General features: G+C 39.8%; 1 protein-coding gene across 3 annotated transcripts in view; it reads left to right on the forward strand.

Moving 5' to 3' along the window:
* Bbs9 (Bardet-Biedl syndrome 9) overlaps positions 1–26330 on the forward strand; it is a 425345-nt gene that overhangs the window by 171793 nt on the left and 227222 nt on the right. For all 3 annotated transcript variants that reach the window (XM_006991684.4, XM_016009926.3, XM_016009929.3), the window contains 4 exons: positions 8872–9050; positions 16475–16551; positions 19745–19798; positions 24898–25000. In XM_006991684.4, the coding sequence (XP_006991746.1) occupies positions 8872–9050; positions 16475–16551; positions 19745–19798; positions 24898–25000 (413 nt within the window). The remainder of the gene's footprint in view (positions 1–8871; positions 9051–16474; positions 16552–19744; positions 19799–24897; positions 25001–26330) is intronic.

Raw genomic sequence — 26330 nt, forward strand, 5'->3', positions numbered from 1 at the left:
TATTTATTTATTTATTTATTTATTTATTTATTTATTTATTTATTTATTTATTTTTGCTGAGCTGTCTTGAGCTCTCATATTAGTTTTTACATGTAATACGAGGTTTACTTTTTTCTATATGAACGTCTATTCATCATAATACCATTTTGGGAAATGAAGTGTGGGAGATTCATACTTTGTGGGTCCTTGAAGAGTCTTGTAAAGGAGTTGGCTTTTACTCTGCCTGCCGCAGAGTCACTGGAGCCACAGGAGGACTGTGGAGTCATTTAAGGATTCTGCCTTCCATGCTGGGATGGGACTGTAGGCACTAAGACAGTGTGAATCCCAAAAACGCGAGGAGAAAGACCACCCACCCAAATCATCATGACCAAACTAATTAAAGCAAGCAATTAATTAAAGCAAGCTTTTTTGGTTCTTGTACATGGGCTGCCTCCCCCCAAGTCAGGGTTCAAGAAGTCAGCATTGGATGTGGAGAACATTTCATTTTCTATCTCAGGTGTAGTGGTTTGTAGAGATTCCAGAAGCAGAACGTAAGCACAACAAGGCAGTGTGTCCTGAAACAAAGTCATGGCTGCAGGGTAGCCATAACAAGTTGTCATTAGCAACAGGCAGTCATAACAAGGCAGTCATGGGTGGTCATATAAACTTTCCAAACAAAGGTAGGGCTGCAAGATGGTTACAAACAACCTTTTGAAACAAAGACATAGTTGCCATTCCTGGAACAGGCAGTACAGAACCATCTGTAGTTAAGGTGACAGGTGGGGCACAGCCCAATCCTTGAGGAACAGATTTGATCTTAAACAGGAATGAACCTAGTTTGTCTTTCCTATAAGATGACTGTTAAGCCTAAGATGAGGCAGGCTGGTTCTTCACTAGCAGCAGGAGCCTGGGTACTTAGGGAAGGAATGTGAGTACTTGTTCCAGGCGTGCAGTAGTGGACTTGATGAGAACTTAGATGCTAGACATATCTTAAAAGTAGTGTTGATGGTGGTGTATTTGCTGGTGGTGTGCTATGGTTTGTACTCAAAAGGGTTTTGTGCTTGTGTCTAGACTTTGGGACAGGTCTCCCTGGAGGTTCACAAGCTATGTCAAATGCTGAGACTGAATTGGGTCCCTGGGGCTAGTGTCCAGGCTTCCCTCTCTGTCTTTCTTCCTGGTCTTTGCTACTCTGCTTATAAGGAGGGTCTGTGTGTAATCTGAGGTCTGTCTTTTGTGCTGTCCGCTCTGTGAAGCTGTGGTCAGCTCTTTCACACCAGGCCACAGGACCAACTGTCTACTGAGCCATAGTACCTGCCAGACGGGGCTACAGTTGCCATTTAAAACCAAACATGGCTTCCCTTCCACCTTTGCTGATTTTTTACAGGGCAAGAATCAGATGTTGTTTTTCTTGCCTCTTCTGTTGTACAGTGAATGTTTAATATATGGGTTCTAAATGAATGGTAATAGATTCAATACTGTTCAGATGCCCAGGCCAGTCCTCTGGGCTGCGAAATGCTCACAGGGGCTGGCTGTGCTTGAAGACTTCCTTACAGCATGTGCCGCTTTCCTGAGGTGGTGGAAAGATCAGACTTTAAAGATTGCTTTGCTATGTCTCAATTTATATAGGAATAAAACCCAGCAGCTGGCAAACAGCTTAAAGTGCTTTTCTTTTGCATAAAATGGTTCTGGAGAAGAGCCAGGACCGTGTGTATCCTTTTGTTTCTAAAAATGAGCCGTTTGTGTGTTGTAGCAAGTGAAGCAAGCTGTTGGTTTTCTGTCACAAACAGAGCTCCAGTCCTCTCAGGGTGTCCCCATACAGTACCTTTGTCAGCCTGAGAGAAGAGAGAAAGGCTTTGAATGCCACAGAGGTTTACTTGCCAAGTAGCTGATTCAAATCCAATTTCTGACAATGGAAAAGAGAACCTATTTTTGCCTGAAAAGAAGTAAAAATTTTCCTCAAAATCTGTTTTGTAACTATAAAACACAACCAAAATAAATTATTACCCTATGGGTAGATCGGGTTGTCATCCTGTTAGCAATTAGGCTTTTGAAGATAATCTGTGTTTTATACACAATGTGTATCTACTGTTATGTGTTTTTATGCCCAGTAATCTCTTTTCACTACTTTTCTTATGGGTACTGTTTGCAGTGCTCAGGATAGAATTCAGGGACCCACCTACATTAGGAACCTGCTCTCCATTGATCTACACCACAACTTGAAGACACAAATTAGCGGCTCTTCAGCATTCTCATGGATTTGCTGTGTTTGAAAAGCTTTTTCCCCCTTACCATCTAGGTTGATTTTAAATTTTCTTACTAACTATAGAAGCAGATTACTGTGTAAATTGTAGTGGAATTTCTCAGGCTTAGATACGTAGTTCTAAAATGTTCTCTTAAAGGATTGAAACAACATTTTAAGAGTTCTTTTTATGTATTAAGTTCTACATAATTTTTTGTTTGTTTTTTGAGACAAGGTTTCTCTGTGTAACAGCCCAGGCTGTCCTGGAACTCACTTTGTAGACCAGGCTAGCCTCGAACTCACAAAGATCTGCCTGCCTCTGCCTTCTGAGTGCTAGGATTAAAGGTGTGACACACCATGCCCAGATATAAAGTTGTTTTAATAGTTCAAAAATAATTAATTGAACAACATACAAGATTCAACCTAAAAATTAACATTTTTATGTTAGCTACAATTGTTTTCCAAGTTTGACAATTTATTTATATGTGTCTTGTGTTTCTTTTTTTGAGACTGGGTCTCACTGTACAGCTTGGTTGGTTTGGATCTTGCTGTGTAGATAAACTTGGCCTTGCACAGCAAGCTCATGGCTCTCCATCTAGTGTGGTGGCAGGGTTGAGATTATAGGCATGCTCAGCATGCCAGGTTGTTGAGCATGCAACAACTGTGTTTATGTGACTTCATCTAGAGGGGCTTTAGTTTCTAGTCTACTGCTTTCTTCCAACCAATGTTCTTCCCATCTCAAAGGAAGATAAATATTTTTATAGTCTCATATTTTAAAATGTAACGTTTAAAATCCATCTGGAGTTTGATTTTAACGTGCTGTGAAGGCGGCAGGGGTTGTCTGTGAAATGATGAACTCATTCAAGTTCTTGAGCTCCATTCTTGTTCAGTTTCATGTTCTTTGGCTAATATCACAGAGTGATTATATATCCTGGGGATGTTGCATCTCTGACTCTGACCCTTCATAAAGTCCACTAACATACCTTTGGTTAGCTGATTTGCATCAAGAAATAATTTCATCAGTGTTAATTCTGCTTTTCAGTTGGAAGTAATTGTATACACCTTTCTGCATGAAATTCTGCCATTCAGAGGTCTAGTCCTTATAATCAATCAATTTGGACCATATTGTTTTATAAAATACCCATTAAGTAGAAATAGAAAAACACATTGTTTGATAATATTTTTCTTTATAGTTAGTTGGAGTTAATGTCAGAAACTATATGTGTGAATATAAATATTCACACACACACACACACACACACACACACACACACACACACACACACACATTTTCATTGTATATAAATGCCAAATGATTATATTCCTAATTTAGCAGTTGTGTAGGCCTGGCTCAAAGTCTTTGCCTATCATAGGTACTTTATACAGAGATTCTATTGATGAACACTAGAGCTTTAAAGCTTGTCTTAGCAGCTTTTTGAAATAAAATTGTAATGATAGATGAATTTATCTACAGCTTGAATTTCTCTTATTTGATCTAAATTGTATCCAGTGTTTCTGGTGTGAGTAAATAAAAGGAAAATGACTCCAGCAGCTGCTGGACTTTCTCTGGATACCAACATAGTCTTCTGGTACTTGGGTCAGGTATGTCTGTGAGGCAAGTTCTAGCTCCTCTCTCTTCTGTTTGGACACCAACCACAGATAAAGATTGGATTTTGAGAAGCTAAAGTAATACATTATCCTTCATCTTCTAACTCAGAAACTTAATAGTTTTCTAAATCATTTTCTTATATCTATATTGGCAACTGCTTGCTATTTAAACATTGGAACAAAATGACTGATTTTCCTATAAATCGACATATATTTTTGGAAATTTGCTGAATTTCAGAACATATTTAATTACCAGTATTGGGATGTGAGAGAAACAGTAAACTCTCTAATCTAATGAGTGATACATTTGAATAAGGAGGACTGCTTTTATCGGGCCGTGCCAGCTCTTCTGCTTTCTATGCCACTGGGAGGTTAAGAGTGAGCAGGGGGTGTCTGTTTGAATTCAGAAAAGGATGGTTTCTGCCTTGTCCTGGGAAGCCAGCCAAAGACTGACCCTTCGACATCAGGGATTTCTTGAGGACTCAGGTTTCTGGACCTTAAGGGGCGGGCGTAAAGGAGAACTGGAGTCAAAACTTGGAGCAGAATGAGGTTTTTCCCTCTGGAATTTTTTTTCTCTTTGGGGGCTGTGAGCTTTGTCAACCACTAGGTGGCTTCGGTTCCCTGCGGTGACAGGCGCAGCCCCATAGGCACCATGGGTTGTTTTCACATTTCCCATCAGGAGATTAATTTCATTTTGGGTTGACTTCGTTTTGTGAGGTGGATGGCAGAAGCAATTCTTGCAAGTGGACTTTGAGGATCATCAGTCTCACCGCCTTGTTTTAGGGGTGAGGAGCTTTGGGAGGACCTCTCCAGGTTGACTCAGCTCTAGAGCAGCAGCGTGAGAACTCATTTAGCTCTGCTGTCCAGCAACAGCAGCCTAGCTCTTTCTTCTATGAAGCCATGTCACAGGGTCTGTGACACTTACTGTACATGGGTTCCAGAGAAGGGACAGCGTCTATAGTGTATAGGAATGTTGTAAATTATGTTGGTTGTTTTTGTCTTTGAGACAGTCTCACCATGTAGCCCAGGCTTGTCTGGAACTCAAATTTCTCTTGCCTGTTTGAGTGCTGGGATTATAGTACCCACCATCACATCTACCTGGAATGTTGCATTTCTGGTAGGTAGTGAAGTGGTTCCTGGGGTCACTTTCAGGAAAGACTGAGGATAATTTGTTCTCAACCCAGTTGAGCTTTTATGTTAACAGCATGACTTTGCAATGATACAGAGTTGGAGAGATTTAAAGTTATTTCTTCTGAGTTTATTAGATCTCTGTCTCTCTCTCCCCTGCTCTGATTAATTGTTCTCCCAAGAACTATTAATTAAGAACAGGGACGACCAATTGATACATCCACAATGCAATTCCTACATGTGAGGTTCAAGGATAATGGTGGAATAGAGCATCGAAATATTGTAAGAGCCAGAGGATCAGGATACCTGTTACTAGATAGTGTTTTGTAGACATAACATGGAGGCTGTACCCATGAGATCCCAACATATGGTTGCCTAAACAAGACCTATATAATGGAAACACCAGTTGACACACTAGTGTGGATGGGAGAAGCATCTCAAGGCCACACTCCTAGATGAAGAGCTATGGGGAACCAGTGGTTGCTAAGAGAGGGAGAATCAGTCTCTTGAAGGGACAAGCTCTCTGATAAGTTATTCAACCCTAAGAGGTCAGGCCTAAACACATGTACAGATGAGTAACACTAAAAGGACTTAAGAGGTTTTGCGCGCGCACGTGTGTGTGTGTGTGTGTGTGTGTGTGTGTGTGTGTGTGTGTGTGTGTAAAACAATAATTAAAGAGGTCATGAATTTGAGAAGAAGTGGGGAGGTCATGGGAAGAGTTGCAGTGGGTGATGGAGGGATAGAAGTGATGTAGGACTAATGTAGGAAATTCTAAAGAAAATTTCAAAAAATTATATCAAGAAAAAACAGTGGCAAGTAGGGCCAAAATAGCATGGTGGACTGGAGAGATGGCTCAGTGATTAAGATTCCAGCACCCACGTGGTAGCTCAAAACCATCTAACTCCAGGGCCAGGGGAACCAGCTCCTCTTCTGGTCTCCAAAGGCACCAAGCATACACATGGTGCACAGACATACATGCAGGCAAAACACATAAAATAATAATATTCAAAATAGCTCAATATTGGCACAAAACAGACATGTAGATCAACAGAATAGAACAGAGATCCTGATATAAACCCACACAGCTACAGCCACTTGGATTTTGACAGAGTTAGTAAAAATACCCACTGGAGAAAAGCATGCTTCTTCAAACATGTCCTTGGGAAAATTGGATATCCATGTGTAGAATGAAAATAGATCCTTATATCTCACCCTGTGTATAACTCAATTCCTGATGAATCAAAGATGTTAGCAGAAGGCCAGAAACTCTCTAACTACTTGGAAAAAAGTAGGAAAACCCGTCAAGATAGAGGAATGAGGAAGGACTTTTTGGATAGGACTCTAGTCACTCAGGAGTAAGGCCGACAATTGACAAATAGGATCTTAAGGAATTAAAAAGTTTCTGCATGTCAAAGAATCCATATACTACCTATATGTCTGACAGATGATAAATGTCTAAAACATACAAAGAACTGAAACAAAACAAAAAGAAACTAAATAATCACACCAATAAAGAAGCTAATGAAATGAACAGATGGTTCTCAAGGATGAAACACAAATGTTCAATAAACATTTCAACTTTGTTAGCTATCACAGAATACAAATCAAACTTAGATTCCATCTTACTCTAGTCATAATGCTAGTGATTAAGAAAAGATAACAAATGCTGGTAAGTGTGCAGACACCAAGGAACCCTATGTGCTGCTGGTAAGAAGGCAAACTAGTCTACTGCTATGGATATTGGTTTGGTGGCCTCTCAATAAACTAAAAATAGATTTACCACATGACTAGTACTTATCCAAAGGATTCCAAGTCAGTTATCTGCAGAGACACTTGTACCCACGTTTATTGCAGCACTATTCACAACAGCTAACTCATGGAACCAACAATGTAAGTGTCCAACAGCAGGAGAATGTAAAGGCAGACATGGTAACACATGTACAATGGAGCTTTTTCCAGCCAAGAAGAACGAAGCCGTGTCAATTGCGGGAAACTGATGCCAGAACAAGATACATCATACTAAGTGAATTACTTGTCTCGAAAGAAAATGTATATTTTCTTCTCATTTATTGTTTCTAGATTTTTATAAGATACTTAAAATCTGGCATGTATATGTGACATGAAAATGGGAGTAAAATTATCTAGGGGGACAAATGGGGCTAATGGGAGAGGGGGCAGGGAGCAAGCAGGTGGTCGAGGATATCAGGGGAGATGAGCCCCACATACAGGACATTTAAAACAACAAAAAAGGCAACATGTTTTTGTTAGGCCAAAGGCCAGAGTAGAACATATAACAAAAGCGGAAGGAACTCATATATTAACGCCAAATGGTTTAGGACAGTGTTGAATTTTTTTCTATGAATACCAAGGAACAAGCAAATACAGTATTTCCTTCAACTGCTTTTTATACTATGTTAAGAGAAATGTGTAATTTAATTTCTAAACATTGCATATTAAAATCAGCCATAATTTATCTATTACAGGTAAGTTTTAGAGAGAAGCAGAGATGAAGGACCCTGAGAAGGAAGAGCGAGAACAGTGTTCTTGATCCAGTCTTTGCTACTATTACAGAAATCCGGAGACTGAGTGGTTTAGAAAGGAAGGAAAATTATTTGACTTATGCTTGTGGAGGCTCAGGAGTCCAAGACTGAGGGTATATACCTAGTGGAGATCTTGTTTCAGCATCTCAGGGTGAAGTTTCAGGATGTAGAGGGAGGGAAAGGGAAGGAGGGGGAAGGGAGGAGGGGAGGAGAAGAGGAGGGAAGGAGGTGGGGGCAGTGGCGGGGGAGAGACCGACACTGAAGCTCCTTGTCTCCAAGATCTTTCCTAATCAGTCTTGATCTGTGAGGGTAAAGCACTCGTGTCCTGATGCCATCCATCTCTGAGGTCCCGTTTGAGGGATGCATCCAAACAGTAGACAACAAGGAAAAGGAATGATATGAATCAGAATAGCGGTGGAGAAAGGGCTGGTGCTCAGGAAAGTGGCCCCTTCTGTCTAGGAATGGGGAGAGAAGAAAGGAACCAGTCAGAAAGCTCCTCGGGTAGGAGTGTGTTAAGGATGCCTTGAGCGGTCCTGTGTGGGAAGAATTAGTCCCAAGAATCCAGAGCAGGAGGAAAGGAGGAGAGATCATATCTACCTTCAGACTTCTTATCAGGTCTCCAACGTCTTTGCTGTGGCCATCCCGGCCTTGAGGTCACTTTGTGGCTGTCCCTCTCTTGGGGTCACTTCGTGGCTGTCCCTCTCTTGGGGTCACTTCATGGCTGTCTGGCCTTGGGGTAACTTCATGACTGTCCCTCTCTTGGGGTCACTTCATGGTTGTCCCAGCCTTGGGGTCACTTCATGGCTGTCCTGGCCTTGGGGTCACTTCATGGCTGTCCCAGCCTTGGGGCCATTTCATTGGCTGTCCCTCTCTTGGGGGTCACTTCATGGCTGTCCTGGCCTTGAGGTCACTTCATGGCTGTCTCAGCCTTGAGGTCACTTTGTGGCTGTCATGGCCTTGGGGTCACTGTGGCTGTCCTGGCCTTGAGCACATGCCTTATTCCTTGTCTCCTGCTAGAAACCTAGTCCCATCTCTTGTTCCATTGTTGCAAGTGGAATTTGCATGTTGGATATGACATTGACAAGTGGCACCTGTTGTGTGGGTTAAGATCAGCATTCAAGATCAGAATTTACCATGTAATTAGATTCCTTTGGTAGACAGATAGTACATTTCAATGTTTATCCACTTCTGTAATACAGCTTAACACTGTGTGTACATCTATAAATATAGATGATGTTTGAAACATTAAAATTGAGTTTTGGAAATAAACCTATTTTATACTTGTTTTTTAAATAGTGTATAAAGCTGATTTGAGTAAAAATGTCATTTGTCCAGGCTGATAATTAACCATGTCTTATATTCTCTTGCACCTTACAGTGATTTGAAGGGCGTGATAGTGACCCTCAGTGACGATGGGCACCTGCAGTGTTCATATCTGGGGACAGACCCTTCTTTGTTCCAAGCTCCAAAAGTTGAATCAAGAGAGCTCAACTATGATGAACTTGATGTAGAATTGAAAGAACTTCAGAGAATCATCAAAGATGTAAAATCACAAGGTATTTCATTTGCAGTTTTTATTGTATAACTTTAATGTTAATTATAAAATTCACCTTATGTTGTATATGGATATTGCTCTGTAAATTTTAGTTAAATTTCACTCCCAGGCTTAGTTCAAGATTTTGACTAAAGCATTGCTCGTTAGCATACAAGGGCCTTGTGCTGACTTTGTGTAGGTGGCTCCTGAAAACTAGTCTTACTGCAGATGCTGTTGTGGTTAATGTGTTCTAGGGCAGCTCTGTCTAGACTTTAGGTATTTTGCCTTCTCAGTGAAGGCGAAGTGGTTCTTAGTGAGAAGAGCACTGAAGCTTACAGTCAGTCATTAACTTACAATATCCTTGGTTCCATTTGCTTCTTTGAAAAGAGATCCAAGTAGTACATGAATTGCCACTTTGTTACTAAAAATGTAGTAATTTGCAGCTTATATGATATAATTTATGCTTGGAGTTAATTAGCCGTCCAAATGGAGTGCAGTCTGGGATACTCTGACTTCCAATGACGCAGGGACTGGTGATATTTTCAGTTCCCAAGTTTTGAGTAGCTCAATGTTATTTTATGTCCGGACTCACAAGGGTGTAATTTTATTGTAAATTAAAAGGAGAAACAAAACACCAATCCTTCGGCTCGTGTTGGACATGTGAAAATCATTACTTTAAGTTCCCTTTTCAGGGTCAGGTAAAAGTATTTTCTTAATGAGAAAAAATATGGACCATTTTCACATAAAAGAAATGTTAAAACAAGTAGTAATAATAAAAGAAACGGAGCATCAAAAGCCAACCAAAGCAAGAGAGCCGATCTTAATCCTGGTCCGTTTGCTTCGCTCGGTTTATGTATGTTTTGATCTCTATTGCCAGGATTATATTCCTCTGTCTTTAGGAACTGAGATGATATATTAAAATAGGAATATTAAAAGTAAAGATGTTATGCTTTGGCTTCACACGTTCTTATAGAAAGTTTTCAAAGTAAACCATTGAAATGGAGATCTTTCAAGCCTCTTGTCAGCATGCCTCGTCAGAGTGGAAGTGATGAAGATGGATGCATCAGGCTGCAATATACAGTTTAAGTTTTCAGTTTTGATACCAATATGAATGGAATTACAGTTTTTGTCATTTTACTGTGTAATTGGAGAAGATTGTTTTATCTATCTATCTATCTATCTATCTGAAACATGAAGTTTCGCAAGTTCATTAAATAATGTGGGTTTTACTCAAGTTTCTGTCTTGTGATTCTTGCCATTCCACAAGGAATGGCTAATGGTAGTTTAATTAACATGAATTATGTAAATTGTTAAAAAATCCCGCATAGCTAATCATTATCTCCTAGTAGTCATAGCCCTTCAATGAAAAGGCTTGGGCATTTTGTTTGCTACTTTCTTGATCCTTTTGTTTATCTTGAAAAAGTTTCTTTTAAATAATAATTATTTTATTTTTGGGGGGAATTTCCTACATGAGTCCTGCATTTATATCAGTTTCTCCTCTTCTTTGTCACCCTCCAACTCTTCCCATGCCTTCCCACTCTTCATATCCATGACTTCTTCTCTTTTCCTTTAGTTGTTATTATTACTGCACACACACACACACACACACACACACACACACACACACACACACACACACACAAATATAGCCTGCTATGTCCATTTACTATTGCTCATATGTGTTGGTGTTTAGGGCTGACCTTTTGGGATTAGATCACCTATCACAGGGCTTGTCCCTGGAGAAGACTGATTCTCTCCGCAGCCATTGACTGACTGCAGCTCTTTATCTAGGGTAGACCTTGTGAGATTTCCCTATCCATGTCAGCTTGTGCAGTCTTGTTTAGGGAGCTGTACTGTTTAGATTTCATGGGTGCAGCTTCCCTGTGATATGTAGAAGACATTGTCTAGCAGCAGACACCTCAATCCTTTGCCTCTTACAGTCGAAACCTTCTCTTCCACACTGGTCCCCGAGCCTTAGCTGTAGGGCTTGTGTTACAGACCTAGTGGCTGGGATTCGGCTCACAGTAGTTGTTCTCTTCATTTTTTCCAGTTGTGGATTTCTGTGATGGTCTCTGAGGCAAGAAGAAGCTTCTTTGATGAATGAAAGTTACACTTATTTGTGGATTTAGGGATAAGGTTTTGGATGCAGTTAGAAATTATACTAGCTTAGCAAAGTGGCAGTCTTAGGCTCTCCCTTCAGCTCCATGACCTCACCAGCCATGGGGAGTTGCCTGGGTTTACAGGACCAGGCACAGTTGCCTCCTATTGAGTATACCTTAAGTCCAGTTATTTGGCTCTTGGATCAAGTGCCATGCTGCACTCTTGGGGACATTTTGCTGTGCTTACCATTGTGGTTTGTAAGCCTTACAGCTGGGAAGAACTATTGATTATTTCTCTCTCTCTCTCTCTCTCTCTCTCTCTCTCTCTCTCTCTCTCTCTCTCTTTAACATTTATTTATTTATTATGTATACAGTGTTCTGCCCACATGTGTCCTTGCAGGCCAGAAGAGGGCACCAGATCTCATTACAGGTAGTTGTGAGCCACCATGTGGGTACTGGGAATTGAACCCAGGTCCTCTGGAAGAGTGGTCAGTGCTCTTAACCACTGAGCCATCTCTCCAACCAGCAATTATTTGTTTCTCTTGGCAACTTGCATAGGACCTTAAGGTACAACAAGAGTTAGTCCTGAGGGAGGAGGCTTCCAGATCAGTTCCAGCTTGATTCTTCCAAGTCTTGTGTCTGAAGTATGTGGTGTCCTCAGAAATAGGGTCTTACTTTCAAGTTCTGGAAGACAAGTTTTTGTCTTCAGAGTCTCTTGAACTCCCACAACTCAGTAGAGGTTGCCCATGCTTGGCATGGGTTTTTGCTAGACAGTCTGTGGCTCGTGTGTCCAACATCATCACCACAATTGGTATAACTTCATTCATACTATGTACATGTGTACACATTTACATTTATTACGTATTTATTTTTAAGTGAACATGAAACAATAGCTTTTCCAAATATCCTTAGTATTATTTCCCGCCCCACTGTTGTGCCCACCTTCCTAACTTCCTAATCATCACTTCCGTTTCCCCATTTCCCCTCGGTAGCATCTGTATCCTTCTATCCCTTCTCTCTAGAACTATCTACCCTCTGCCACGAGGCCATTTTATTTCATGGTTACTGTGGCTACTCTAGATATATTACTTAAGCTAGGGGTGCACCCACAGACTTTGACAAAAGTTGTTTTTTACATCTCAACCTTTGATTAATGTTTAAACTTTTCTGTATTTTTGTGCTACCTTTGTTTGGTTTTATTTTTTAAAAAGATACAAAGAGAAACTTTTAAGAAATAGAAGATTTTACTCTATTTTATTTCTAGACATAAAGAATATTTATTATTCTGTTCCTTTATGAAAGTTTGATATTCCTGTTCACCTAAATACTTTTAATTATAGGAAATGACATATTATTTCAATATAGATCATGAAAAGTCTGAACGCTAAAGTTCTGGATGACTTCATTGTTCATTTTACTGATACTTTAGTATAGTGGCTTTTTAAAAAAATGAATTTGTTACATAAATATTTAAAAATGAAACAATTTGTTTCATACAATATATTTTGATCACAGTTTTCTCTCCCACATCTCCTCCCATACCCTCTCCACATCTCTATCCATCCAACTCCATGCCTTCTTTCTCTCTCTCATTAGAAAATAAATAGGCAAATACAAAAACCATACAAGCCATGCTGAAAAAAAAAATCCCCAAAAACAAAACAAAGAAAAAAACACAAGGATCACATAGATACGTACATACACACAAAAAAACCAAAACCAATAAAAACACAGAATTGGAAACCATATTATACAAGCAAAATACCAGTAAGATAAAATATGCCCGAACAAAGCAATATGAGACAAAAATCCCATTGAGTTCATGTTGTACTGGCCGTCTACAGCTGGGCCTGGGGCCCACCCCTAGTGTGTTTATCTGCCCAGAGAGACTCCATTGGAGAGAACTCTTTCCTTTGCCAGCAGCTGTCAGTTGAAGATAGCTTCTTGGTTGGGGAGGGAGCGTGTGTCTACCTCCCCCTCTTGGCACTGGCTTGGACTCGTGCACCCCCCTCTGTGCTACCACGGCACCCTGTGCACGCTGCCACAGTCTCTGTGAGTTCATATGTGCGTCAGTCATGTTGTGTCTGGAAGACGCTGTTCCCTGAGTGTCTTCCATCCTCTCTGGCTCTTAGGATCTTTCTGCCTCCTCTTCTGCATAGCTCCCTGAGCTAAGGGGAGGGGTTTGACTTTTTAAAAAATGTGCATTGTTTTGTGGGCAATATTCCATATTTAGAGCTTTTAAAAACTTTTTCAAAGAAAGGGTTGCAGCAAAATCTAAAACCAGTGTCAAGAAGATGTTTTGTTGCACACATGGTGTATATATCTACTGTAATAAAATTTTTTGAAGCTGATTTTATGTGTGTAAGTTATATAGGGAATATATGTTATAAGCATGAAATTATAGCAATAATTTCTGTGCATATGGTGAAGCTTTTGAAAATCAGAGTGCTAGCATGAATCCTGCCAAGTGTTTTCATTAGGAGGAGTCAACAATATCTTTCAGTGGGCACTTTCAAGAGATGGGGTTTCCCTATGACTTCAGCACTTATCATACACTCTTTACCTAGTGTGTTCATGAAGCCCTGGATGTGGCATTTAAGTGTGCTTTCAGATAAGTACAGAGTGCAGACATGGGCAAGATAAATACGTCTGTATTCCATTTGGAATATGTGTGGGCCGGCTTAGTTGATGCTGTCTCCGAGAGCTCGGAACAGTTGAACTTAGTTTGTTCATTCCCGGTTGTGTGTGGGTACACGTAACAGAATGCCAGAACGTAGCAGCTTAAACAGAGGGGAGAGGTTTGTTTGTTTCTCTTGTAAAAGAAGCCCAGTAGAAGGCGGTTCGGGGTTGGCTCCACAATTCTTCAGGGACTTTGATCCTTCTATTCCAGCATCATGTCTTGGTTCAGGAATGCTTCTGGAACTTCTGCCTCACATCTGCAGCTGAGTCAGCCCCTAAAGGAGCTTTCCTGGAAGCCACACCCTGAGCAGCTTAAGCTTTTATCTCACTGACCCTTCCAATCTGCAAAACAGCCCAGAAAATTTCGTGGGGTTTGCTGATGACTGTCCTTCTGGACAACACGGAGCTACTTTTAGTGAAGAAGCAAAGAATGGTTATCAAATGGCCAACAAAGAGCCTTTTATATCCTTCCTAGCTTTAGAATTCCCTTTTCAGACTTTGCTGTAATGATGGATCCACCTTGTGGTGGTTTAGGACAGTCCTGCTGTGAGACACCCAAGTCAATGGTATTATCCTCCATCCCCAGCATGTGTGGACCTTTCCTTTTAAAGATCTTGGGTAGCTGTAGATGCTCTAGGTATTGTGTGCAGTTAGGATTTCCAGACATGAAGGCTGTTCTTCAGAATCCCCCTTCTAGGGAGAAACAGCTCTCATAAAAGCATGTCTCCACTGCCCAACCCCAATACCACTGGTCATCCTATTAAGAGCTGTGTTCACATCTAAAACAACCACTGTGATTAAATTTGAACCTGGAGTTGGGGGAGGAACCTTTTTCTGTGGTGAAGTTGAATACTTCCACACAATAGTGCTGGCCACAAAGAGAAATGAGGGAGAGTGGATGTTGACTGTCAATTGTTTGGTATGGATGACTGTGTATGCACATATTTATTACTTAAAATATGTTACTTAAGCACATATTTGTGTGACCATACATAAATACATACGTATTTTATGCATATCTAGAAATATAATTTGTTTCTTATTTAGGATAACTTACTTTTTGTAATATTTCTTTGTGCACCATAAACATTAAAATTAGGGAACTGAAATAGTATGCATTTGTTAGTCTACTTTGTGTTATAACAAAAGGCTTGAAGCTGAGTATTTATGAAGGAAAGTTTTATTTAGTTAACAATTATGAGAGATTCAAGGGCATGAAGCCAAGACTGGCTTGTGTTTAGTAGTACTTCAGAGAAACGGGCGAGGTGGAGACAGAAGTACGTGTAAGGGAAACTGTGCATCATAAACCAGGGACCCAGGGGGAAGGGAGGGGCCAGGTTTGCCCTGTTCCTAACCAGGCTCTTGTCAGAACGAACTGGGGCCACAGGAATGCTGCATCAGTTTCTTCCTTGGGCAGTGCCCTCAGTAACTGGAGGACTTCCTACCAAACCTCACCTTTAAAGATGCTGCCAGTCCTTAGCCCTATAGAACCCAAGACCAGCCTTCAAAGAGACAGCCTTTGAGGGACACAGTAAACCCCTGCTAAACCATATGTATGTGTTGGTGGTATGTCTGTGGTATATGTATGTGCATGTAGTCTGTCTGTGGTATATGTATTTATATGTGGTGTGTGTATGTGTGTGTGTGTGTGTGTGTGTGTGTGTGTGTGTGTGTGATATGTATGTACATATGGCATATGGATGTGATAAAATAGTTCAGGCATTACTAAAAGGTTAAGTATGGAAAGCACGTCTCTTTGACCATCAGCCTTATTGAGTTTTGAACCTTCCTTCCTTCCTTCCTTCCTTCCTTCCTTCCTTCCTTCCTTCCTTCCTTCCTTCCTTCCTTCCTTCCTTCCTTCCTTCCTTCCTCCCTCCCTCCCTCCCTCCCTCCCTCCCTCCCTCCCTCCCTCCCTCCCTTTCTTTCTTTCTTTCTTCCTTCCTTCCTTCCTTCCGGTTTTTCAAGACAGGGTTTCCCTGTGTAGTTTTGGTGCCTGTCCTGGATCTCATTCTGTAGACCAGGCTGGCCTTGAACTCAAAGATCCGGAGTTTTGAATGTTTCTTAAAAATATTAAGTCTTATTTACACCTTTTACACAGATATGTTCATGTTAGATTATACATCTTACTGTTTAAAATATTAAGAAGTATTTCTGAGTCCTTTCATGTTAGTTCACATGGGTTTATGAAATTCTTACTGCTCTGGACCACTGGATAATATGGATATTTCATATTTTATTTAATCATCTCCTTATGAAGATACATAGATAGTTAAATTGTTTCATCTTTTATTGATTATTAATAACAGAGACCCTCCTTGGGCATGCCTGTGCATGATAAGCTCTTGGGTGTGGAATTGTTAAGTCAGAGGATCTCTGCATTTTGTGTCATGATAGTCATAGCCAAGTTACTTTCCAATAGGTTGTACTAGTTCAGGCTTTCACTAATAGGGAAAAAACTACAATTCTCAGAACTGGGTGCTTATTGCTCAGTACTTAGGTAGTACTGGAGGAAGACAATTTTTATTCAATGTCTTATTGAGGAAAGAACTAGCATAAAATTTTAATTCTATAATTCATTGTATTTTTGACTCATGAGCATTTACAATTTGGTTTTTGATATAAACACAGCGCATTTTACTTTATGATTAGATGTATTGTTTAATTACAGGTGTTTGGCCCATGACTGACAGAGAAGAGGACTTGAAAGTGTCCGCAGTAGTCTCTTCTAGCCTCGATTCTGTGTCTGTAGGTATATTTATGTATTTTAAATTGTGCTCAAATTGATTTAAATTCTAGGCTTCTTGGTAGGCACTCATGTGATGATAACACATTTCAGAGTTTGTTACTTTCTAGACCAGTGGTTCTCCACCTTCCTAATCCTGCGACCCTTTAACACAGTTCCTCATGCTGTGGTGACCCCAGCCATAAAATTGTTTCTTTACTACTTGATAACTGTAATTTTTGCTACTGCTATGAATTGTAATGTAAATATCTGATATGCAGGCTATCTGATGAGTGACCCTGTAAAAGGGTCGTTTGACCTCCAGAGATTGAGAACCGCTCACTCTGTTTTCTTAGTGTCTTGGCAGGCTTTGTTTACAAAAGGAGGGAGAGGTGAGGGGGCAGAAAGTTCCTTAAGCCTTCTTCTCAGTACCGTGTTACTGAACCTGTCCCTGCTGATCTTTTAGAAAGTGCATGGGATGAGGCTGGAGAGATGGCTCAGTGGTTAGGAGCACTGACTGCCTTTTCAGAAGATCCACGTTTGGTTCTCATCCCCCAACTGTCAGCTCATTATGGTCCTTAACTCTATTTCCAGGGATCTGAGGCCCTCTTCTGGTCTCTGTGGGCACCAGTGTATACAAACAGGCAAAACACTCACCCCCACACATAAAGTAGAAATAAGTAACTCTGGAACAAAAGTTTAATGAGGTAAAGCTTCTGCATGGTCCCTGTCCAGGTTTGATGGTTTATAGTCTTTCACATGTCACAGTAGTAACGAGGGCAGGGGTGTAGTATACACGGATAGTGGGTCCAGAAATCGTTTCCCTCTGCTAGACTCTGCTTTGTTGAGTTGTTACCGCTGTCATCATCATCAATCACATTTTTCTTTTCCAACATCACTTCCACCACCTCATCCCACACCCTCTACTCATCTAGCTCACCGCCGTACGCTTCGGACTGGCTGGGTATTGGGTGCTCTGTATCTGTTTGCTCTGTGACCGATTAAAATGGAGAAACAGGAAGGCTGAAAGGGACTATTACTCCATGTCCTTGTTTATTCTTCCATAGAACACGTTTTTGTGTGTAATCATGTCTCATTGCTTGAGGTTTGTATGGAATTCATTAAGTTTCTATGTATCTCTGTCCAAACTTGATCAGTTAAGTGACTGAACTTGGACATTTTCTGCATTTAGCGTTGATATCATCATGTAATTTTGCCTTGGAAATGTGTTTGCTATTTAAGTATCATAGCATAATATAGCAAGTGGTTGTCAGAGCCTTCAAAGATTAACTTTTGTATAACCAGCCAACTCAAATTATGGTACAAACCATGTTAATGTTGCTATGGTATAGTACATTAGGTGCAGTTAAAAGCGGCAGGAACATAATATGAAAGAAGCATTGACCCAGCTCACTCACACAGTAGAGGCTCTGTATGAAAGGTTTGCCCTTCAGCAGACACTGTTTTCACCCCACCTGAAGAGTGTGGTGGGAGGGGAGCTTAGTTAGCTGACAGATGTTCACACATTTTCTCCCTGTGGAAATGACTCCTTTCCGCTATGTTGGGCAACTTGTAGAGTTTTTTCTAGGCTCTCTGAAACATAGGCTATTTGGAGTGAGGAATTCTCTTTGTCTTTAGGAACATTTTGGACTCTACATTGTAATATATATTCCCTGATTGGTAACTTTGAGTGCTATTCTTCTTCCTTCATGTCTTTTTCCTGCTTCATTTCCTGTATTACTGTACTTCCTGTTTTATTTCTGTCTTCCTGCTTCATTTCCCCTGTCTTGCTATACTTCCTGCTTCATTTCCTCTGTCTTCTGTACTTCCTGCTTCATTTCTTTTGTCTTGCTGTACTTCCTGATTCATTTCCCCTGTCTTGCTGTATTTCCTGATTCATTTTCTCTGTCTTACTGTATTTTTTTTTTTTTGAGACAGAGTTTCTCTGCATAGCCTTGGCTGGTATTTTTCCTGTCTAAGAACTGTTTTTAGACTATCATACTTACTTTGATGGAACGAATTAGCCCGACAGTTTATGTGGCTGTGGAGTCATGATGTCTTCTTACAGTCATTTCTCTGCTATGATTTCATGTTCCCCAGATACTGCTGTCCTCGAAATGCCTAGGTGTTTAGACATGGGTTGAAAAGGAAACAGGAGGTGTTTCCTGCAAATCTGTGGGCAAATGTGAAGTTATTTCCTGGCTTTAGGTAACATAGTACTAGAGCAGAAAGCTTGAATTAATATTTTTTTAATCATTATTATGAAAGTGCAAATCTCTGAAACAGAAGTAAATTTTTCTATTGGAATAGGATCTTCTGCAGTAGAGACAAGCACCATGGTCTCATCTTCCTCAGGGAACAGCTTTATAGCTTTATCAGGGTTCAATGGGACTTCCTGTGGAGTTGGAAGTAGAATGTGAATTTCTCAGCTCTTAATTCTTCAGATGCCCATGGCATCATAATGATCTCTATTTAGAAGTAGTTAGTGTTTTTTGCATAAAAATCCAAATAAAATGTACAATAGATCTGATTTATTCACCATGCACAGTCATTATAGTCTCAGTTGTTCCACAGGAATCCATATGCATATTGTTAGAAAATATATGCCCTCTTGGTCTTATTCTATTAAAGAGTAAGTATTTTCCCCTCACACTGTATAACATTATAAGGAAATCTTTGCCTTGCTCTATTATGCTAGAAGTTCTTTAAGCAGTAGGACCAGGCAAACCAAGCTAATGGTGATAGATTACCCACTGAACTCTTTTATGAGATGTAGTAAAGAAAAATGCACTTGCATGTTTAGTTTCCAGGTGTAAGGTTACTCAGTATATCATTAATTACATGTCTCAGTTACAAATTATTAACCTGAATAAAGCATGCTTTTTACATAATGGTATATCATAATGTTTCTATGGGAATTGCAAGGAGAGATTTGTCCATATAAAGAACTAGTTAGTAGCATTAATATTTTCAGTGTTAAAGTGAACTAGCTTTTCTAACTCTTCTTCCCTTTTTGATGAGTGGGTTTTAAATACTGTTCATGATTTTCTACATGAACATTTCCAAAATGTCCTATGGACTCTTAGACTATTGTGTGATGAACCCTTCAGTTAGCTTTCTGTGTGATGGTGGAGAATGTCTGTTGCATCCAATATATTCACTCAGTTCTAATGCTGTTGAAATCAGTAGGAAAACTTTTCTCAATTCTGTTTGCAGCAAGCCACTAATGTTGAAGTTGGAGCTGACTCCGTTCCGTCCATCACAGTGAAGGTAGGTACCACTTCTAGACGACAGTGGGCAGGCAGCATTGGGTATTCCAGCCTCTGGTCCCTGCTGCTTTCCTCGTTTACTGCCATAGGAAGTACATGCTTAAAATCTGGAGTTTTCTTCAATCTCGGTAGCAAATAGAAAACCTTTGTTGTTCCCGTCAGCTATAAAATTATAATTACACTTGTAGAAAAAATCATATATACACAAAAATGTGTTAGGCTTTTCTCCTCCCTTGTTTAAGAACATAGCATGACCTGGGCTCCTTTTTCTAGTAATAAGTTTTCTTTATAAGACTTTTTTGTCACTTAAAAAGTTTTCTTTATAAGACTTAAGTCTTTATAAGTCTTATAAAGAAATTGTGTTATTACCATCCAGTTATAAGCCAGTCCCTGTAGCATCATGTATGGAGACGTACATGTATATTAAGAAAATCATTCTTTTATTATGATTACATATGTGTTTAAAAGAATTCTCAGGCATTTATTTGCTATGACATTAGCTTTAAATGGATACATTTATGGCAAGAAAATATGAAATGAAGAGGCTATAAAGTAGAGTAATGACAAATTGATAGTCCTGGAAAAATAGAACATGAATGATGTAGTTTTGGTTAAGAGTTTCAGTATTGTCACTGTAGAGTTTCAGAGCTAGAACTCAAATGTGGAATGTTCTTAAGGCACTTAAAGTGTGGTAATCAGTCAGCACGTTATTAAGCTGAAAATATTTATCACTGTCCAGACCTTAGAAGCCAGGAAAAGTTGTGGATCTTGGCGATTCACTTAGTCAAAACTTGGCGGACTTTCTGTTCCCTCAGATTTTAGCTTGCTGTCCTTGGAGAAGCTTGACAAGGTAGGAGGCTTTAGCAATTGTGTTCGCTTACACTGGCCCAGCGGGTGGCCCAAGTGTGGAGATCTTTGGTAAGGCTGAAGGGAGCCCAATCTTACAACAGTTTCCTAAGCTAACGTTTCTGGATCCTTGCCATTGGAAACAAGGGTGGTCTTTCTCCAGCCACCCTGCCCCTCCCCAATCGCAGACTCTTCTGGAAAGGCATTAGTGGCAAGAAATCAAAGACTTAAGAAAGAAGTAACTGCAGAGGTGCAGGAATGACCTATATGTTTGTGTAGGGAAGCTGTTTTAGATCTGTGTAATGGCATTGTTCAGACACAGTCATGTGACCGTCAAGGCTCTCACTCATTGCCAAAAGAAGTCTTGTGCCCAAAGCAGATCACACCGTACACGTCCCCACCCTTACCATCCAACAGGAGGTGTTGCTATTAGTGAACACACCTTTCCCTCCCACACCTTCCCTAGGCTTTCGTTTGTACCAGCCACCTTAAAGCGATGACACGAGTTCTGGAACATTCTCTGCATTAACTACACTGACCATGCCTCGGTCACAATTCTTCTCGTTGCCATGATAAAAGCAGAGGAGAGACCATGACATGCAATGTCATATGACATGGGCCAGACTTACACAGCAGACAGGATGATTTTCTGATCCTGTCTGATAGTCTCTATACAAATTTCTGCTGTAAATCTCTCCTTATGGCCTTTTATAACAGCAGCAGCCAAGATATATACCCAGTAAAGTTTCCATCATAATAAATCCAGTTAATTGAGAAAATTTTTCCATCCGTTCCAAATGAATGAAGATGTGGCTACCTTGAGTATGTGTGCATGATGCGTGACCATCTGCTCCAGGCAACAGGCAGAGTGCTTGTTCATACCTGGCCTGGCAGTCGTATTTATATACCTAGGGTAAACATTTGGTATTATATTTCCTAAGGATTATATTTTATTTCTTTAGAATCAGAAAATGGCATGGAAAGTTCTTGTATTAACGTTTTATATTTTCTCCCTAATATTCTACAATTATTTTCCTTTTAAAATATGAGGTTTATGATTTAGCCAAGTCTTTAATTCACTTTTTGGCTCAAAAACAACTATTCTTTGTTACTGTAGTTATTTTTGTCATATCTCTTTGATTTGTGCTTTGAAAGTGCCTAGACCATTGTTGGATTCAATAAATCTGATGTGGGAGCTATCATGGTTGTTCATCTAACCCAGATGCACACCCTGTAACAATGTGAGACTGTGTGATTTCTGTCTAAGCCACCACCATTATGCCAGCAGAGTCAGGATGTCTGCTCCTTTCCAAACAGTTTGTTATTACTTCAGGGAGTTGTCTCTCAGGTTCACGTGATGCTCCTGAGGGCGGTTTGCAGCCCTCCAGTACCCATGGCCTCAGTGGGCGTGGGCACGTTGTTTACTTTCTCTGCACTAACTTCTGAAATGTAAAATGGGAGCCTTTTCATTTATAAAGTTACGATTTAAACACTGCTGTGTGAAGGTCCGGCCCTGGCTTTTGGCAGAGAGCAGTTTAGTTACATTTCTCTCCCTTTTAATTAGTGGCTTCAGGAAGAACTACTCAGCTCTCGGCACCGTGGTTTTCTGTCTTGTAGGATGCTGTGTGATAGTCCTTATTTCACACAGCTGTGAAGATTATGAGAGATAAGACACACAAATCACTCACGAGCATGCTTTATGAATATAGAAAAGTCGCTACGGCTATTACATTTAATTATATGTATGCAGAGGACATTGTGTTGTTGTTAATAGAGGAATACTTAATTGTGTCCTGTTAACTTACTGGTCCAGCTAGCCTTCTGAAAGATGCTGGTGTGTGCCACTTACACAGCTTCTTTTTGCCACAGTCACCTTGAGGGTTTTGTCCCAGTGGCCAGCCAGACATCACTGAGGAAGTTTTCTTTCTGGTGTGCCAGATGCCTTGTGCATTAGCAGGGTTTTTATAGTAAAATTCCAGGATACATTGTTTTTTTGCTATGTTTATCATATGTATTTGCCTCAATAATTTTCTCTTAAAAACATTAGTTTACATCTCAAAACATTGCTGTTTGGATTATTTTTAGGTTGTTTAGAATACGTCACTTAAAATCAATACATAACATTTGCTGACTTTAATTGTATGCACATTATGTTTGTAGGCCAATTATACATTTTTGTATATTTTACATTAATATATTTGTGTAATTGAGGGACAAGTGTTGCATGCCTTTTACGTAAGAGACAGAGCAAAACTAGTTTTCTTCATAATAAAGACATCATTGCGTTATGTCAGTTAACAACGGTATGTGTCTACCTCATATGGTAGAATCTACTAACTAGATTGAACCGCTCTGTAGCAAAGGAAGAATCACTTTCAACCAACTGCTGATTCCAGGTTGTATATAAGGATCACCCGAGGAGGTATAAAAGTCTCAGCCCTTGAGTTTGCCTCCAGATATTCTGAGTGACCCTACCACACAGACTAGTAGTGCTTGGCTGTCTATTAATAGTTAGAAGAAGTCATCTTACACAGACAATTCCAAGAGGCTGAAACTCATAGGAAATCAGAACCAAAGAGAGAAGATACCCAATGCAAAGCAGGTGTTTCATTCTTTGATGCCCTCACTGGCACATGGCACTGTACTCTAGTGAAGATGCTCGGGTCTGATGTTGTTACCAACACCCTCTTCAGAAGAGAGTGAGACATCCTGACCTCCTGTCCCCATACCTGTTCCTTCTTCTGGGCTAACTATTATCCCACAGATCTTAGCTTTTGGGTTTACAGGGGTAGAATTTCTTAGCATCACCAAGTAAGATCAGCAGTTTGGAATTTTAATCCCTCAGGAGTAGAGTAGTTAACACCCTTATTCTTTGATGGTGTCTAGAACTGGTTATATCATAGTAATTTTGTGATTAGCCACAGAAGAAAATGCAGTGCTTTGATATGCCCTAGGGTAAAATTAAATCCATACAAGTGAGGAAATTATCAGAATAATTGCCGTTTGTAAAAATAAGTATACTGATACTAAATAAGATAAATAATCCACAATAGTATAAGTGTGTTTAAGGAAAGAACAAACACATTTATGCCATTATGCAGTTTTTCAATACAGATGAGAACAGCTGTTTTCTCTCTCTGATACTCTGAGACATCACTATATATAATTATATGGTACACAGTGATTGGTAGAATCTTTGCAGATTTGGCCAGCCATACCCCATCTAATTTTAGAACACTGGACCCCTTAAAAGAAATGACAATTGCCATTGATTGTCCCTGTTATCTCTTTTATTTTGAAGCAAGTGTCAATCTATATAATTTTTTTGTAGCGTTTGCCCATTCTATTTATTTTATTAAAAATTTAAATAAAGTTTTTTGGAGTTTTTTTTGGAGATAGGGTTTGTCTATATAACAGATAAGTTTTTAATATAATGTTTTTATTAATTCATGGAGGATTTTATACAGTGTAGATCATATTCACCTCCTCTTATCCCTAAGTCCTCCCTGATCCTTGCCCACCCATAACTTCTGTAGTCTTTGTTTTGTAAAGGTCACCAAGTTTAGTTTGTACTGCCCATTTACTCAGGGATCTGGGGCCATCCACCAGAGCATTCTCAACCTACCTCCCTAAGGAAAACTGTCTCTCCACACCTCAGAAGTCATTAGCGGTCAATTTCTTCTGAACTAGGGGTGGAACCTTGTGAGCCCCTTGCCTCTCCATGTTGGAGTGTTGACTGGCTTGGTCTTACTCAGGTCGTGTGCAGATAACCACACCTGCCATGAGTTTATGGGTGCAGTGGTCCCGCCATGTCCAAAGACACTGTTTTGCTTCTGTCTTCCCAACCTGTGGTTCTTAAAGTATTTCTGTTCCCTCTGCTGAAGTGGCTCCTGGGCCTTGCAGGGGAAGGGGAGCTATATTTTTTATGTAAATAGAATTATACTGTATGTGATTCTTTGTGATTAGCTTTTTTAAAACTTAATATTTTTCAAAGTTTATGTGTCAGCTTCATTTATTTTTGCTGAATGTTACTTTGTGGTATAGACCACGCTCTGATTGCCCATTGAGATGGACATTTGGCCTATTTATACTCTTTAGCTGTTATGAATTTTTTTTTTGCTGTGAACTGTTAGAAACCTACTCATGTTTTACCAGGTTTCTTAATTATTTGTTAATGATTTTTAGTTGGTTGTAGTAGTTTGTCAACTTGAATAAAGTGGAATTTAATATTATTAATAATTTGTGTGTCCTTAGATTTCCCTGCAGAATCGAGTGGTGTTGCAAAAAGTCAAATTATCAGTCTATGTGCAACCGCCGTTAGTATCGACCTGTGATCAGTTTACCTTTGACTTCACGGGTAAGTTTCCTGTTTGTCCTATGTTTACTGTGGGGGGAGGTTTCTAAGGAGCACTGAGATCTTCCTGGGAAATAAGTGGTGGCATTCCTTCACAGATATTTCCCCACCTTGTATCACATATGATTACTGATGAATAATTTTTAGATTATGAATTTGTAAGTATATTCCTTAACTAGCTGTATCTGTTATTGTATCTGAATACTAGAATTTGGAAGACTTCTCTCTCTCTCTCTCTCTCTCTCTCTCTCTCTCTCTCTCTCTCTCTCTCTCTCTCTCTCTGTGTGTGTGTGTGTGTGTGTGTGTGTGTGTTGCTAGAGATTGAAGCTTCGTGCATCAAGGTAAGAACTCTGCCAGCTGAGCTGTGTCCTCAGCCCTGGAAGTCTTCCTTTAATGGTGTTTCTCTAGTGACAGCTGTAGTGAATCAGTACCATTGGAAGACAGAGTACTGGCTTGAGATTTGTCCCATATTTGAATTTAACTCCTATACTACTTGGTGTATGATTTGGGTGGACTATTTCAGTAACTACTTAGAGCCTGCTACTTTAACTGGTAAGCAGAGAATAATGACATCTCTGTGACAGCATTGTTTGGAAGATGTAGTTAGAAAATGAAATTATATGAAGTATCTAATAACATAAAAAAACAGTAACATAAATGGTGATTATTAAGAGTTCTTTGTATAGAATTCCATATGAACCTCTTATACGTTGCCATTAGTCCAGTGAGAATGATCTCTTAGTTAACTTTTTAAATTTTCTTTCAAAAAAAAATTTTTTTTAAGACAGACTCTCTCTGCATAGCCTTGGCTGTCCTAGAACTCACTATATAGATCAGGTTGACCTTGAACTTATAGAGTGCTGGGATTCCAGGTGTGTGCCACCATGCCTGGCTTCTTTTCTGTTTTTAAATGGTATCTCCAATTTATCTTTTTTTTTTGTACAAGTTTTTTAATTTTTTTCTTGTGTTTTCTTTTACCCATTATTGTTTTAACTTTTAACATTTTTTTTTTATGTGTGCCCGTGTGTATGTGCTTGCCATGTCTGGAGGTCAGAGGTCAACTTGCAAGAGAGAGTTCTTTCCTACCATGTGATTGCTGGAGTTAGAACTCAGGTTTTGGGTGTGGCAACAAGTGCCTTCTCTGCTGAGCCTTCTTGTTGCCCTATTAATCTTTCTAAAAACTATTATGAAGAACTTTTGTTCTAGGTAAACTCTAAAGGCTCTGTAGTAATGGTAGGCAGCCCATGCACCACCACAGGAGGACAGGACAGTCTGTAAAGCTGCTGACATCATCTGTATCCAATCCCGTTCAAACTTTGTTCTAGCCACCACA

This window comes from Peromyscus maniculatus, chromosome 7 (assembly GCF_049852395.1).
Source record: "Peromyscus maniculatus bairdii isolate BWxNUB_F1_BW_parent chromosome 7, HU_Pman_BW_mat_3.1, whole genome shotgun sequence".
In the NCBI taxonomy this organism is placed as follows: Eukaryota; Metazoa; Chordata; class Mammalia; order Rodentia; family Cricetidae; genus Peromyscus; species Peromyscus maniculatus.